Below are 16,191 nucleotides of genomic sequence, written 5' to 3'. Positions count from 1 at the left end.
AGCACAAGTTGCAAATGCAGGCAGGAGAAAACAATGCAACATCGACTCGAATGCCCAGTTGTAAAAGCAAGGTGCTCTGCACAGATTGGCTTTGGGCTGCGGCCAAATGACACACAAAGAAAAGTGGAAAGGAAGGAGGAATTACGGTTCACGAGTGAAATCATGTCAGACAGATGTTTATTGGTTGCTGCAAAAAAAAATGTACAATCAATCAAAACACAATGTACAGTAAAACTATTGAAAAGATCACAATCAAATAAAAGCAAATAATAATAACATCACAACCACCCTAGTCATGTGGAGGAAGAGTGATGGTGGATATTGTTATGTGTACGAAATGTTGGAAGTAGATGTATAGAAGTTGTGCAAAGTTGAAGATGATGTTTTGAGACGGGCACTGGAGTTGTTAGTGGATGGTCATAGGAAACAAGGAAGACCCAAGAAAACGTGGAATTAAGGTAAGTTGTGGAGGATAGCAGCAAGGTCAGCTTGATAAGAGAGGACGCTTTGAACAGGCATGCGTATTGCAAAGGCACTAGGCAGGTTTCGGAAGTATATTATTTTATTAGGAAAGAATTTTTCAATTGCGTCTTACCAGGTAAAACTTACCTCTTTGTAGTGGAGAATTCACCTCGGCTGAGAACTATAGTGCTACATAATAATTATAAAAGTCAGTTCAATAAAATTTTAGGTACCGGTACCGAAGTGGGAATTTTATTTCAGATAAATTGAACAAGAATGAAAAACATTTTAAATTTTAGACATCAATTTTTTATCCTTCACCATAAAAGGTTTACAACAAATTGGTTAGGCTTCTGTATTTTGATCTAATTCATCAAGGATGCTGTTTTTTCTCTTGAATGTATAGCCTACTTGATTTGTGGTACAAAACTTGAATAAAAATTCGACACCAATGAAAATATTTCGTTTATTCATAAATTTATGTTTTTCAAACTGTTTTAGCTGTTGACTTTATATATAAGGAATTGCCAATCATCAAAAATTGGGAGCGGTTTGCATGCAAAAGTTGTGCAATGTTTAGAAATCACTAATGTGGGTTATTGAAGTAAGCTTAGTGGGTATCATAGAAAGAACATGTGATTGTTGCATTGCCACAGATAAGTGACGCAACACCAAAATTGAAGAAACAACTAGAAAGCATTGCCAAGCAATCTCTTGATCGGGCCGAGTCACTGAAGACTGAAAAACAAATGGCTTCCTTGTCCGAACTGGATGACTTACCAATTACAAACATTGCATCACAGCCGTCAAATAGTTTTCAAACCTTTGCAAAAAAGCCATCATCCATCATGAATCATGGTAGGAATTGCATTCTAATCATATATGTGTACTGTATACTTTTTGAAAACTCACAGAGTTATTCTTTCCAGTTTCTTTTCGCTTGTTAAAAATTAGGAACAAATTGTAGAAATACTTTTTGGTTAATCAAGATGAAAAATTGTGCCAAAATGCAGAAAAAAATATTTAATTTTTCATAGTTATGATATTAGTTACGTACGGTAGGATAGATCGTTTCTAAAAGCAGCATGGTTGTTATAGTTCATATGTTATGTTTCCATGTGAATACTGGATATGTTTGTGTTTTACATGTGGAATTGTGGATTTCACAATTAATTTTTATATTTTTTAAATTCATTTTATAATGTGCCATATATACTATCATTTAAAACTAGAATACCTGTTGGAGTCAAGTGAATCCTCTGGGTGCTTGTGCATATCTTCTCTGCTCGCTTCAAGGGCTATCTCTCCCATGACTTTCAATCATTTTTAGGGCTTATCGGTGTGTGTGAATGACGAGCGTGTACCTGAAGTACAAACAAAGCTGTTTATCTTAGATGTTCGAGGAAGTCATTTTAATTCCTTGTATGAGTTTGCTTGTACGTAAAATTACTGTAAACGTCAGGCCAAGATAGCGTATTGCTGATCACATCAGAAAGAGCAGGTTAGGCCAACATAGCCTACTATACCTAAATTCTGGAATAATACCACTGTGAAAGTCTATTAGTTTATCACAGACTCAAGTTACCAAATAAAACTCCTAACATTTGAAAAACTTCTAAACTTTTTGCTGGCACCGTGGTGTTGTCACCTTTCGAGGATGCCATGTCTGTATTTTGTATGACTAGGTCATACAATGCGAGAAGTTTTACTGTATCTTTGCTAAATGATGTTCTTGAGGATGTGTCTGAAATACGAGTTAAAAGAGAATTTTATTCCACCAGATGATGAATTTTCTAGTCTTTATAATATGAACCTTCTTCACCACTCCAAGGTTCGAGAGGCTTTGCCTTTTACCACCCTTGAGCAGTGGCGGCGACTCGATCTACATGTTTGGACAGGTATTTGGCAGTCACTGAATTGTTTCGTCATCCAGTTTATGCATATCACGCACAATATTTGGCGCATAGTAGATGGTGCAGTTGCAGATGGTGTGGTCTGCGGCTTGTTCCTTCTTACCACACGCATAGATCACAAATGGAGCCATCCCTCACTTGTACATACATGTTGGAGAGGAATATAGTGCTATGTCAGTGTGCAAGCGGTTGAGCTGCACCCAGGCATTCCTTAGCAAAAGCATTCTGATTGGGTGTGGTGCGGTGTTAGAGATGAAACTTTGGACTTGGAGTGTTAAAGAGTTCTTCTTCCACCCTGAGCTTCATTGGTGGTTCACCTGGGTAGCCACACTGATGGGTTGGTGTTCAGCGGTTTTCATCAGGAGTTGTGCGGCACGTACTAATGGGTGTCGCAATTTCAGTCGCTGAAGTTGCTCGCTTACAGAGTAGCCTACTTTAGTAGTGCAAGTAGTTGGGGTTTATAGCATGTTGAGAAAGAGACATGGTGGTACAACACAACATTGAATCAAAATGACTCCTTCAGGCATTGTAGGTAAATCAAAATTCCGGGTATTCTAGTGTTTAAAGCAACAGTAAGGAAGAGCATAGAGGGTTTGTTTGTTTTGTTGTTTAAAACTTTACAGCGGTGATTAAAAGCAAATTGTTTTGGCTGTTTTAGATGGAAGAGTTTGTTTGTGATTAATTGTGCATGATTGTTGATGCAGATTTTTCTCAGAGTGCTGCCACTGTTGGTGAAGCTTCTTCCAAATCTAATATTCAGTCGCCAGCATCATCCGGCGATCGCTATACTAGGGAAGAAATAGAGGTACAGTAGCCTTTGTATGTATAATATCGTAACAGCTTTTTTAATGTAATGCAGGCCTCGAAATTTGTTTTTGTTGACGGCAGACAAACGTGCCCGGTCTGAGCAGCTATCTCGGTGGACAAATTAAGTCTCAAGGCGGACACACCAGTTTTAACGTCGATCGTCATGTTTAATCACGCTATCTTGATAATTCTCCGTTTGAGCTCTATGGCTATGGTTTAGAAGGCTTTTTAAAATTTCAGCAAAGTCACTCTGAAAGGCTTTCATCAGTCCAACGACGTGCGCTGGAAGAGTCAAAGCGCCGTGTAGCTGCTTAATACGCCGCATAACTGATTATACTTCCACCGAACGAGGTCGTGTGGCTTCTTGCGTCACAATGCTCTGTACACAAGTTGGAAAACTTCTACACTAATGCTACTATTTTCTGCTGTGCAAAGTATCACTAGGCTCTTTTAGCTTTATTTTCGCGTGTCATGTGAGCGAAAGTGAATTTTCCAGGGGCCTTTTCTTACTGTAATAAAATAACTAATATCAAAACTTAACAAATTTTGCTGCATCTTGCTGTAATAGCCTACTCGTATTTTTTATTTTGTAACCAAACTTTCCTTATCAATATTACTCGGAGATCAAAGCCAGACATCGTGACCTAAGACTTGAACTAAGTTGCGCGTGATTAGTGTAGAAGTACAGGTACTCCCATCGAAGAATTCACCTTTGTTACGATGATTTAATGTCATCAATCGTTGAAGCAACGTAAACATCAAAAGTTTTCCTGATTGAATGGAAGCTAAGGGATGCAGTATTCACGTTTTCTAGATGCGCTCGAAATTGTATTCTCGCAACAATTGTTCGTGCTATGCAATGACGATTTGTATCGCTAGTTCTTGTGTGATTTCTCGGCGAACAAATATGACCGATCTAGATGGTACTTCCCGCGGACATCACATTCTGTGACGGCGGACATGTCCGCCGTGAATTTCGAGGCCTGTACCTACTGTATTAATGTTAGTTGTTGTATTTTTGCCATTGCGATTAAATCAATGGACTTAACAGCACTTTTGTGAACTAGTGTACTTACATGTACTGCAGTTTAGTGTACACAGGTACTGCGATACACTTCGATGATCAACAAACGCGAGTATCTTCCCTTCATGGCTGCTGACCTCCGTGAAAGATTTGCTTTTCCTGTGCCTTTCTGGTAAGTTAATCCAACGCCTCTTTTCTACATTTTCTGAATTAAAGTTGTTTTGCGATGTACCGAGTTCGTTGTTATTATCAGTTGTACATCGTGATAAAGGTGCTCTCTTGTGATTTCCGTTGTGGTTGCCTTTGAGTGATGTTGTATTGGGATGACCTTGTCCATGCTGCAGAGAATCTGGCAATCTTCTCTTCCTCGAAAGCAGAACTAAAAGCTTACATAAATGTCATATCTTGCAATCCTCATGCTGTAAGAAACACCACTAAGAAGAGTGAAATTTCCTTGTAGAGCTCCCATCGCGCTCAATGCAAGAGATGGATTTATCACAATTTTAATAGTTAGTTGCTTTACAGTTTTCCATCCTTTGTTGCCCGTAGGAGAAGGTATGGACCGATGAGCCCCTTTTTCAGTTTTCACATTAAAAGCTATTAACTAATTACTCTATGATGACGAAATTTCAGCACAACATAGTTTGATCACTTCAGTATATTGTGTGAATAATTCAACCACATATGATTATAGGATCAACAAAAATATTTGGCAACATTGACGGTGATCAGAGTGGTTCAAGGGTGCAAACGCGTTTGGACCCTTGAACCACCGGGTATGGACCCTTGAACTACTCTGATATGCTAGAGTCCAAGGGCGTGCAACTGTTTATCGCAATGGGCCACAACGTACAATTATAATGATGCTGAGGGCCAGTCTATCGAATAACACATGAATTTATATGAACAATTTATTTAATGGAAAAATACACACAATCAAGTTACACATTGAGTTTCAGATATCTTGAAGCTCAGTTTTGTAACAAGCTCAATGTCTTTCTTGTAACCGTGAAATACATCTTGCTGTTTGCTCAAAGACTTTTTCAACTGCTGCATTTTGTCAACCGTAATTGACCCACAATGCTATCATAATTAGCAGAGTGTTTTGCACAGTAGCGTCGCTTGATATTGTACTGTTTCATTACTGCTATAGTGTTTTGACAAATCAGGCAAACAACATCTTGATTGTGTTGAACAACGAAGTAATTTATGCACCACTCATTGTTGAACTTCCGCCTTTCATAATCAACCTTCCTTTTCTTACTTGTGGACATTTTTACTATGCTAAGCTTTTTGTAGAATAAATATTAATATATTCACCACACTGCACCCATAAAGTAAGATTTATGTTACTGAATCATTGCCGGAAGAACAAGGCGGTTTTCTACAACGCTTACTAATGACGCAACAATAATGCTAATGATGTAATAATGCTAAAAGTCAATAGTGCAAATGATAACGTTACAAATAACAACATCCTCGGATCTAACAGTGAAAAGTATTTAAAAATAATGGACTACTTGATGAAGAATGTGCGGGCCACGTAAATGGGTACCGCGGGCCGTGCTCTGGCCCGCGGGCCGTATGTTGCACGCCTCTGTGCTAGACTTTAAAGGTGATTAGAGTAAACTTTTAAGATACTATAAATACACTGTCAAATGCACACACTGCTAACAGTTTGCAGAAATAGATTAAGCTGCGAAAAGTCGGTTGAAAACTTTTTAATGGCGACTATTCGTTTTGTCGTTCCTGCAAGTGGGGGGAAGACAAAAACAATTGATGAGGCAGAAACAGAATGAATGTCCTTAGTCTGTGGTGAAATGAAACCGTTTCCTTTGGGATGTTTGCGCAAAAATGCAACCTCGTAGTCACCATCATCATCTAACGGTTTTACAATTTCATTCACATTATGCACAGACCGTCTGTTGTTGAATTGCACCACCACCGCAAATGTCCCAACTTCTAAACTATTATGTCCAGTCCACCCAAACTGCTGCTGTTGTCTTCAAACTGAGCAGTGTTTGATCATAGGCTATAGCCAGTGTTTGAGGTCAGCAAACTTCGATCCGGTGACTGTCACCTCTTCTTTTTCCGTCCACGTGGATTGCACCCTTCCCCTTCCAACAACTGAAACTATTTTGGTCGTGAGTTTTCCATTTGTTGTACGAGGCTGTTGTACCAACAGAGTCCCTTTCTCGGCACAACCTCTTTTATTTGTTAAGGAGTTGTGCCATGTGCCTGCCTTCTGCTATGTTGGTGACATGATTGGGCAATCAGGAGGCTGTACTGATGCAGTTGGCCTGGAATAATTTCTGTGAGCTTAATCCCCATCTTCACGGCCAGGAATATTTTCTTTGGTAGTCAAGGTCTTGTATACAATATGAATTTAAGGAGTTTTCTGCTGTATGTACTGTAAGCGAGACCTGACCTGTCACCGTCAAAAAGTAAAATCGGCCATGATGCAATGGATCTGTTCTAATCATCTTTTTGACTAGATGCTAATAGAGCAGCTTAGATCCTAATTTGACATCCATAGGTTTGAAGATGTCATAAGAGAAGGCTGTGATGGCACAGACACGTATACTGCATGGAAAGAAATTACGTGGCGTTAGCAAATTGAGTCCTTTCACATTCATAATGATGTAAATGTAGTTCTGAAAGGAAGCATAGGACTCAATGAAGTAGTTGTGTATTTGGTGTATATGATGTAGTGATCCTGAAAGTTAAATGAAATTTGCTGCAGAAGCCACTTGGTTCCGTACTTTAAATAGCACTTGCTATGAGCAAAAGTACGAACCAAGTTGTGGATGTGGACTTGTGGAGCTTTCTTAAAAGTCTTGTAATTATTAGTTTGTGATGTTAGGCTGCTGTGAATAATGGTATTTAATTAAAATTTCCATTTTTTTCTAGTGACAAGCATGGTCTACTGGAGCTATCACAAAAGCAAAAGTCTCGATTTGGGGGCTGGGTGCGACCAGATGAGTTTACATCAGACCCGCAGATGATTATGGCCGTATCGAGTTTAAGCATAAAGCAGACTGTTGTTTCAGACTGCTCTTTTATTGCATCTTTGGCTATTAGCGCAGCGTACGAGAGGAAGTTCAGAAAAAAGTTGATTACCAGGTGATTGCACAACTAAACCATCAAGTTATGTCGGTGTTGTGCTTTTTTTGTCCAAGATTCATACTGATACACAAAAGCTATTCCTCAGTAATGACTTCTTTTATTTAGGTAGTGTTTGTTCTCTTGCTAAGAAGGTTATACTTGAAATGATACCAGCATCTAGCCGCCTGTACTGGGTTGGTTGCACCGCTGAATCATATAATCGATTGTTTACTGAATTAAGCTAATTTCGGTGAGGTGAGAATTTCCCACTAATTCTGAAAACTATTTCTAAAATTGGCAATATTTAGCTCAAAACTATATTTAGCTTAAACCATTTAGTTCACAACGTGAAGCCTGTGCCCCACTGGTGGAATTATGGCAACATTTTGGTGGAGCGTAAAGGTTTGACAAAATGAACCAATATCGTGATGACTAGTCACCATCGTAGCATTTCATTTTGAATTGGCTGGTAATTCAAAATTTATGTGCACTTCTTTACTGTCAAATTAATTGGTTGTAATGTTGTAATGTAATGTAACTATTGTTACATTACATTACAGTAATGTAGTTGTAATATAACTTTGTTTGTTCACTTTTTTCCTGGTATATTTCATTGTTTTTTTCGCACAATGCTGTCATTTCATTACGTCACAAACCATTACGTGCTGTTCTTAAAAAAATGTTGTGCTTTTTCATCTTGCTCGTCAATTGCAGATCAATCCTTTTCCTAAACATAGATTAGATAAAGTGTTCTACTGCTTTGTGCTGTTGGCTGATAGTGCTAACTTAATCTCTGAGAGAAAAAAAAAACCTTGCTCAAATACTTTGACAAAGCAAAATCCGTTAGATTTGCGCCATCTTAAAGTCAAATGTGGGTTTATTGTTGTGCGGATTTGTTGCATGCTCTGAGAAATCAATTGAATAGAAAGGACCAAACGTGGTGATTTTGACAAACAATAGGAGTAGTTTTTAATTAACCTTGTGTGGGGAGGGGGGGGGAGTAACTTTGATTTTAGCCCTGATTTTAGGATACAAAAGTATATTCTTAGACCTCTGGTATAATTTTTTGAATTTTTTTTTCTAAAACAGGTTGATTGTTACAGCAGAAGCAGAGTAACCGAGGGAAGGTCGTTCCTCGTGATTAAACTGAAACCAGCGGATAAAATAAAGAGCAAGATGAACAGGAGTTGAGCCAAGAATCTCAGAATGAGGCTTAAATCGAAAATACAAAGTAACTTTTTGCAGACAGAAGCCAAAGACGTTTTATCAGTAAAATCAGTTATCATTACAACATTAGGCAAATGCGACTTTATTTTATGAAAAAATATTTTTTGGAGATAGGTTTTGGTTAATTTATCAACTTCTTATCAACGAAGCTGATATACAGGACATCTCTGCGCCTGCTTGGGCGGACCATAAATGGAGTTCTGAATGGAAGTCAACCGCCACCAGACTCTATTCGTTCATCCCTGACGCCGACACACGCCCCATCGGTCTAACACTACCAAGACAGGCATGGGTGCTCCTCAACTTTTTCGCTCAACCATGCACCAATGGGGAATGGCCTCTTCCTCCTCCTGTGAATGTGGTGCCGAGGAACAGACCGCAGACCACATCATCAATGACTGCTCCATCTTCAAGCCACCTAACGGAGTGGAAGGTCTGCGTGTCATGGATGATGAAACCAAAGACTGGCTGCTCTCTAGTAGCCTTCCAGTGTAGTCCGGGAACATTGTGAATCTGGAGTGGTAAAAGGATAGACCCTCGGCCCCAGACACTCACACGACGACGACGACCACATAACTTGTTTTACATGAAGCCGAGATCAGAAGAACCGTTGGTGGCTGTCTTGCAACACTTTTAAAGCGTTAGGCCTTAAACAAAAATTGATGTCAAATATCACTGCAAGACGAGTTGATTACAAAGTGTTATAGACTTATTTTGTTTATTTCAAATTTTAGACTAATATTTCAAATTTTAGACTAGTTTTGAATGGACAAGATTAGTGCGATCCCACTTTAAAGTAACACTTCTGCTTGAAATTTAAAAAACATTTGGCAACATGTTTTCTTTTTAGCTTTCAACGTAGCCTAGTTGGAAATTTCGTTCTTCTAAATCTCTGAGTACCTATCTCTTAGCAAGCATTGCGGTGACACTGCATTACTCAAATAATGCTTTTAAAACGTAGTTGTTCTGGTGAAGCTTAAGATTTTTTTGAAGACAAAAGTCGGCTTTGGTCAAAAAGGTTGAAAAACCATTGGGCCTTAAATGATTAGAAAGAACCCACTATTTTTAGAATCATATGTCAGTCTGTCATAATTGCATCATTTGTGTCGGTTTACTTTGGCTTTGTAGTTGCATAAGGGAACGTTCAAATATTACGTAACGCCTTCGAGGGGGAGGGGGGTTAATGCAAAGCGTTACGTTAGCGTCACATCGGGGGGGGAGGGGGTTCAAGCAAAACATTACGTAACGCTTTCGAGTACGGAATGGTAGTTTTTTGTGCTGAATTTGTAGTGAAAAAGCGTTACATGGGGGAGGGGGGGATTGAAAAAAGCGTTACGTTGGCGTTACATGGGGGAGGGGGGGGATCAAAAATTCGGAAAAAAAGCGTTACGTAATATTTGAACGTTCCCTAACTCAGATGATGTGGGCATGTAGTACAAACGCCAGAGCGGCATCTTTCTAAGCAAAAATTGTTCTCATAATTGGTAAAAGTAAGGTTTGGCAGGTGGACAAAAACAGTATGAGGATTCTCTGTAGAGTAATCTCAAAAAGTGCAATATCAACTACACAAATTGTGAGGAAGCCACAGAGGATAGGCTGCTTTAGAGATCCACCATTACTGAAGGGGCTATAACTATTGAGAAGAACAGATTACAAAAGTTGAAAGGAAAAAGAATACAAAGAAAAGAACGTCAACCCACGACCAGATCTCCTTAAGGATGTTACATAAAAAGGAGTAAAGAAGACCAAAGAAAACATGGGAGGACACAGTAAAGGATGGTCTGACAAAGATTCTAAACTTGAAAATTGCAGATGTCGACAGAGGTGGAAGAGCCGCTGCAGACAACTGATAGACCCCGGTGTTTTGGGGGGAATACCAAACTTCTTTGAAACAATCTGTTGTTTGTTCAGGATTGAATTCGTCGGTCAATCAAGCAATTAGAAGTGGGCAGTAGCATGCTACTTTTTTGGTTTTTGTTTGTTTGTTTATTGGCCGCTGCGAAAAAATATGTACAATAAATCAAAACACAATGTACAGTAAAACTGTTGAAAAGTTTACAATAAAAAAAAAACGAGTAAAAAAATGATGGTAGCATCACAGCAGCGGGAGGCTGCGAAGTGACCGTTCAAGGTCTTCAAGTCAAGCAGCCACCCTTAACTCATCAATGATAATTATAATTGAAAAATTGAGACAAAGACATAATAGTACATAAATAACGGTGAAGCTGTCCAAGATGATAAGAAATCAAAAAACTGATTAGTAGGTTAATTTAGCATTTGTTTAATATGAGTCAATAATTTTCTTTTTGTACATTCTTTTAAAAGTTGTGAATGAGGATTTGCGAATTTCATCTGATATATTGTTCCAAATTTTTGCGCCAGAGTATTTTATTGAGCGTTGTAGTTTTGTGGTTGTGTATCGATAATAATAGTAATCTAGGTTGGTCGAGTTTCGAGTAGAAAAGTTGTGAACTTGGTTACATTTTTTAAAGTAGTTTTGAAAAGTGTCGGGTAATAAATTAAAACTAAACTGATACATAAACTTAGCAATTTCAAAGTTGTACAGATCTTTTAACTTTAGGATATTTAGTTGTTTATAAAAGGGTGTGACATGGTCAGCCCATTTGCTTTTCACAACAGCTTTGATTGCCTTATTTTGCAAAACACCAAGCTTTCCAATATGAGTTTTGTATGACGACCCCCAAATTGTCAGTCCGTATATGAGGTAAGGATGCACAAGAGAATAGTAAAGCTGAAGCATAGCTTTGGTAGGTAAACAATGTTTTAATTTAGAGAGTATGCCAATAGATTTGGAGAGTTTGGAAGATATAGCATCAATATGAGGAAGAAAAGATAGATTTTTGTCAATTAAGATACCAAGGTATTTAGCAGTGTGAACATCTTTTAGTTGGGTATTGCCGTAAAATACTTCAACATTAGTTAATTTTTGGTTGGTCTTGGGTGCAATTATTAAAAAGTTAGACTTAGAAGCATTTATCGTAAGTGAATTGGCTGTGATCCAACGTTTGATTCCTTTCAGTTCAAGATTAATTAAATTTTGAAGACTTAATAAATTATCGGCTTTAATAACAAGACAAGTGTCATCAGCAAATAATCTAGGAACAGAAGAAACACAGTTAGATATATCATTTATATAAAGTAAAAAGAGAAGAGGTCCTAATATGGACCCTTGAGGGACACCAAATTTTATTTCTTTTAATGAAGAATTTTCTTGACCAATAGACACGAATTGTTTACGATTTTTCAAGTAGGAAGTAAGTAAGGCATTGGCAACTCCTCGAATTCCATAATGATCAAGTTTATGCAAAAGTTTTTCATGATGAACTGTGTCAAAGGCTTTTTTAAGATCTAGTAAAACAAGTCCAGTCAGTTCATTGTTCTGCATTTGCTCGTATGAGGAGGTAATAATGTCTAAAGCAGCATGACTTGTTGAATGATTGGCACGAAAGCCATATTGAGCAGGCGTTAAGATCGAATGCTTATTTATAAACGACGTCAAACGTTTGAACATTAACTTTTCCAGAATCTTTGAAAAGCATGAGAGTAGAGAAATTGGTCTATAATTATTTGTTTCGAGTTTGCTTCCAGATTTATAAATTGGAATGACTTTAGCAATTTTGAGAACATCTGGAAATATGCCATTCGAAAATGCGTGGTCGAAAAGGATGGATAGAGGCAAGGCTATGATAGTCGAAGAGATTCGAAGGAAATAAGGCGAGATACCATCACTCCCTGCTGATTTATTTAACTTTAGCTGATGTATTTCTTTTATTATTTCGTACACGTCTGGTGGTTCAAGGAAAATAGAAGAGGAAACACGGTTGCTTAAAAAGTCTTTAAAATTATTTGTTTTAGCAGTTTCGACTTGTTCTGCGAGGTGGCTTCCGATATTGGTAAAAAAGGAATTAAAACTCTCAGCTATTATTTTTGGATCGCTTTCCAGTTTATCATCAACGCGAATACAATCAACATTTTGGGTTGTTTTCTTTTTATTGGGCAAAAGAGAATTTATAATACTCCAGATTTTTTTTGGTTCATTACTATTAATGTTCAGTTGGTTTTGAAAGTACTGCTTTTTAGCTATACTTTTAATCTTTGTTAATTTATTTGAGTATTTTTTGTAAATGTATTTTCCTGTTTCGCCTCCTGTTAGAAAGTGAGTTTTGTACATTTTTTGTTTGTTTCGTATGGAAACAAGCAATCCTCGAGTCAGCCAGGGTTTACTTTTTAATTTAGTTTGTCTACGAGAGAGTTGTTTAAGTGGAGCATGTTTATCAATTACGCTAGTGATTATTTTCACAAAGCGAGCAAACTTCAAGTTTAAATTATCAGATGTCAATTCAGACAATACTGGTAGTAATTCAGACATATGATTACTAAGGTCATTACGATATAGCTCAGGGTTAAAGTGCCGTTTGTCTCTGTCAAAGTAGGCATTTGAACGAGAGCAGTTCTTTAAACCAGAAATAATACAGAATATAGGATAATGGTCCGAGAGGTCACTAGTGATTATACCAGGCAGGATAGCGTTTGAAGTGTCATTTGTTAAAATGTTATCAATAGTTGATGAAGAGGTATCAGTCACTCTGGTTGATTCAACTATCAGAGGGTACACTCCATTGCTTTCTAGCATGTTTAAATATTCGGTCACACCAGGGAGATTGCAATTAGTGATGTTTATATTAAAGTCCCCAAGAAGATAGTACTTTTCATTCTTTTCGTTCAGAGTGGTTAGGGAATTATTTAGATCTTGAACTTTTCATTCTTTTCGTTCAGAGTGGTTAGGGATTTATTTAGATCTTGGTGGTGGTAACACTGCTATATATATTTTTTGGAGTAGTGGCTGCAGTAGTGGCACTACTTTTTTTCAATTTCGCGGAGACGCTCTACATTTCTAAGTCGCACTTTTGCTATCCGCTTCTTTCCAATAAAAAGTGACTACTTTATCGTTTTTGGAGATTTCATGAAAACAATGCAGAAATCATTCGACTATTGTGGGTAACATTAAGCCATGTTGAATGTTGATACCTACAAGAGTGACACTGTCACAATCAATAGGAATATCCCAGATGGCAGGCTACATTATATGTTGTTGAACAATTGTGCTATTTTAATTGCGTGATTCTCGCGAGGTGTTATTGTCCTAAAGCAGTGCTTTTCAATCTTTATTTGTGGCGACCCAAATATGAAGGTTAAATTAATAGCGAAGATTTGGCGACCCTATTTCCAAAACTACGTTTCGCACAACGTTTTGTAAGCATGAAAAAATGAGCCACGCACTCATATACAACACGTCGTCATCGTGTGAGCGTCTGGGGCCGAGAGTCTATCCTTTTTTCACCCCAGATTCACGATGTTCCCGGACTACACTGGAAGGCTACTAGAAAGCAGCCAGTCTTTGGTTTCATCATCCATGACACGCAGGCCTTCCACTCCGTTAGGTGGAGCAGTCATTGATGATGTGGTCTGCGGTCTGTATACAACACGATTAAACATAACAACAAAATGTTGAATTTAATTAATGTGAGCCTTGACTTTGTATTGTTTCAACAACTTTGTCAAAATTTGGGATTATTGTGCTCAGTGCCAATCTCGTGTCATCTTCAGGCTGAAGACAATTTCTCTCTATTGTTTTGATATGAGTAAGCGCAGAAAACCTTCTCACAGTAACAAATGGCAGGAGAGCTTCTACTGAGTGCGTGCCAACAACAGTCTTTTCATTCTTGACTTTTGTCCAAAACTGACCAAGGGTTTCTTTCTTAAAACAGTTCATCAGTAGGCTTCACTGTCGCACTGAATGTCAATAAACTCCTCTTGAAACCCAAAAATGCTTTTGTAGTTTTCAGGCAGGGTATCAATATCAATAGCAAATGGATTGCTCATCCATTCCGAATTCTTTGCAATTTTAGGGACAGTCAAATTTACGTATCAATGAACCCAAATCCCTTTCTATGACAAGCTGGACATCGTCAAAGCCTTAACTCCGTAACTTCCAGTAACTAATTCAAAACAGTAAATGATGCTATTTCCTGGGACACGATCTTTATGTTTGGTGTGGTTTTTGAAGCAATTAATTGTCACAATTCCCTAGTGTAGTGTGTATACTGTTGTGTACATTTTATCCATAACGCGTGTGGCAAAATCGTCCAGTGAAACCTGCAGCGTAGTATGAATAGTGGAAATTACGAAAACTAAAGTAGTGGTAGGCAGTTTTGACTTTGCTCAAGAAACATTATCTTTTTTTACCACATCTTACAGCGACCCAACCAAATACAACGGCGACCCAGTTTTGGGTCGCGACCCAGGGGTTGAGAAGCACTGTCCTAAAGTAACCTTTAATTACACAATCTTTTTTTGCGAAACTTGCTTCTTGAAGATTCGTATTCGTGCTATACTGGAAACGTCTTTGACTTGTTGACCAGAAGAATTAGTTCTTGTGATGTAATGTCACTATAGTTCAGGGCTACCCAACTGGCGGACCGCGGTCCGAATCCGGACCTTCTGGGTGTTGAAGGTGGACCTCGGGCTTCTGGAAGAATAACCTCATTGCCACATTTGAGGGCCTCTTTAAACAGATTTCCATTAGGGAAAGCAATTTTTTGTGATTATCCAAGGGTCTGGGGGCGAAGCCTTTGCCGTCTTCTCTAATGTACGATCCACACAGCTACACTACAAAGAAACACAATATATTTTTTCCTTTTTTGTTTCTTTGTTTGTGTCAGACAAAAATCCAAGTCGTGTTACATAGTACCTGAAAAGTGTTTCGGTGCTCGTAGGCTACTGGTTGTTTAATTTTCGTGGTTGCATATGAAATATTCACCGGACCGCAAAAATATTCAACTTGTCAAAATGGACCTTTGCTAACATTAGTTGAGTAGCCCTGCTATAGTTGCTGGAAGCTTCTGGTCATAGCAAACCTGTTATAAATAGTCGTGTGATTTGATTATAGCGGATTGTAAAGTTGCTGTTGTAAGTAGTAGTGTATATTTATTTTGGGTGTTGCCAAAAAGTTTGCTATATTTCTGGAAGCAATTTACAATCTCACAAGTAGAACTATTTGACATTTATATCAGTGTTTAACGTTTGATATCCCAATAAACTACGTCATCAATCTTTCCAAAGTCTCTTTATGAGTAACAAATAGAGAGAACTGTGACAGCCACCAACAGTCCAACACCAGTCATGGCTACGAAGATAAATTGTTTGGTGTGTTGGCGCCATCACATGAAAGGTCGGCACAGAAAGAAAAGTCAATTGTGAAGGCCTTTTTTCAGACAGAAGCAAGACCTTGAGCTTTCCTAAGGTGTTTTATAATGTCTCTATTAAATACAACATCCCCATTCCTTTCAGTGCGGCGGCTGAGAGATTTTTTGTTTGTTAGAAAAGACGTACTGAAGCCAAATTGAGCATGATTTTGCCACTCGCATTTCGAAATACTCCTGTTTTTTGAAGATGTGTAACAGTAAATTTTTTTTATAACGTGTTTTCTACAGCAATTTTGCAATGGCAGTCTAAAGGAATGATGTCATTCGTTTTCAAGGTCATTTTGACGTCACAAAATGCTTCCTGTGTCAGTTTAAGACAAAAGTATCGGTTTGAGCGCGCTGCCTTAGCCCGAGTAGCAGTAACGCG

At 38.2% G+C, this 16,191-nt stretch overlaps 1 protein-coding gene across 1 annotated transcript in view; it reads left to right on the top strand.

Annotated features, from left to right (window-relative positions):
• LOC145780713 (calpain-7-like) overlaps nt 1-16,191 on the top strand; it is a 97,940-nt gene that overhangs the window by 43,541 nt on the left and 38,208 nt on the right. Inside the window, exons 4-7 of the mRNA XM_082592333.1 lie at nt 1,119-1,320; nt 3,080-3,180; nt 4,284-4,378; nt 7,117-7,329. Of these exons, the coding sequence (XP_082448459.1) occupies nt 1,119-1,320; nt 3,080-3,180; nt 4,284-4,378; nt 7,117-7,329 (611 nt within the window). The remainder of the gene's footprint in view (nt 1-1,118; nt 1,321-3,079; nt 3,181-4,283; nt 4,379-7,116; nt 7,330-16,191) is intronic.

Source organism: Aplidium turbinatum, chromosome 12 (genome assembly GCF_918807975.1).
Source record: "Aplidium turbinatum chromosome 12, kaAplTurb1.1, whole genome shotgun sequence".
Lineage (NCBI taxonomy): Eukaryota > Metazoa > Chordata > Ascidiacea > Aplousobranchia > Polyclinidae > Aplidium > Aplidium turbinatum.
Note: the sequence above shows the minus strand (reverse complement) of the source record. Positions and strands in the feature narration are given on the sequence as shown.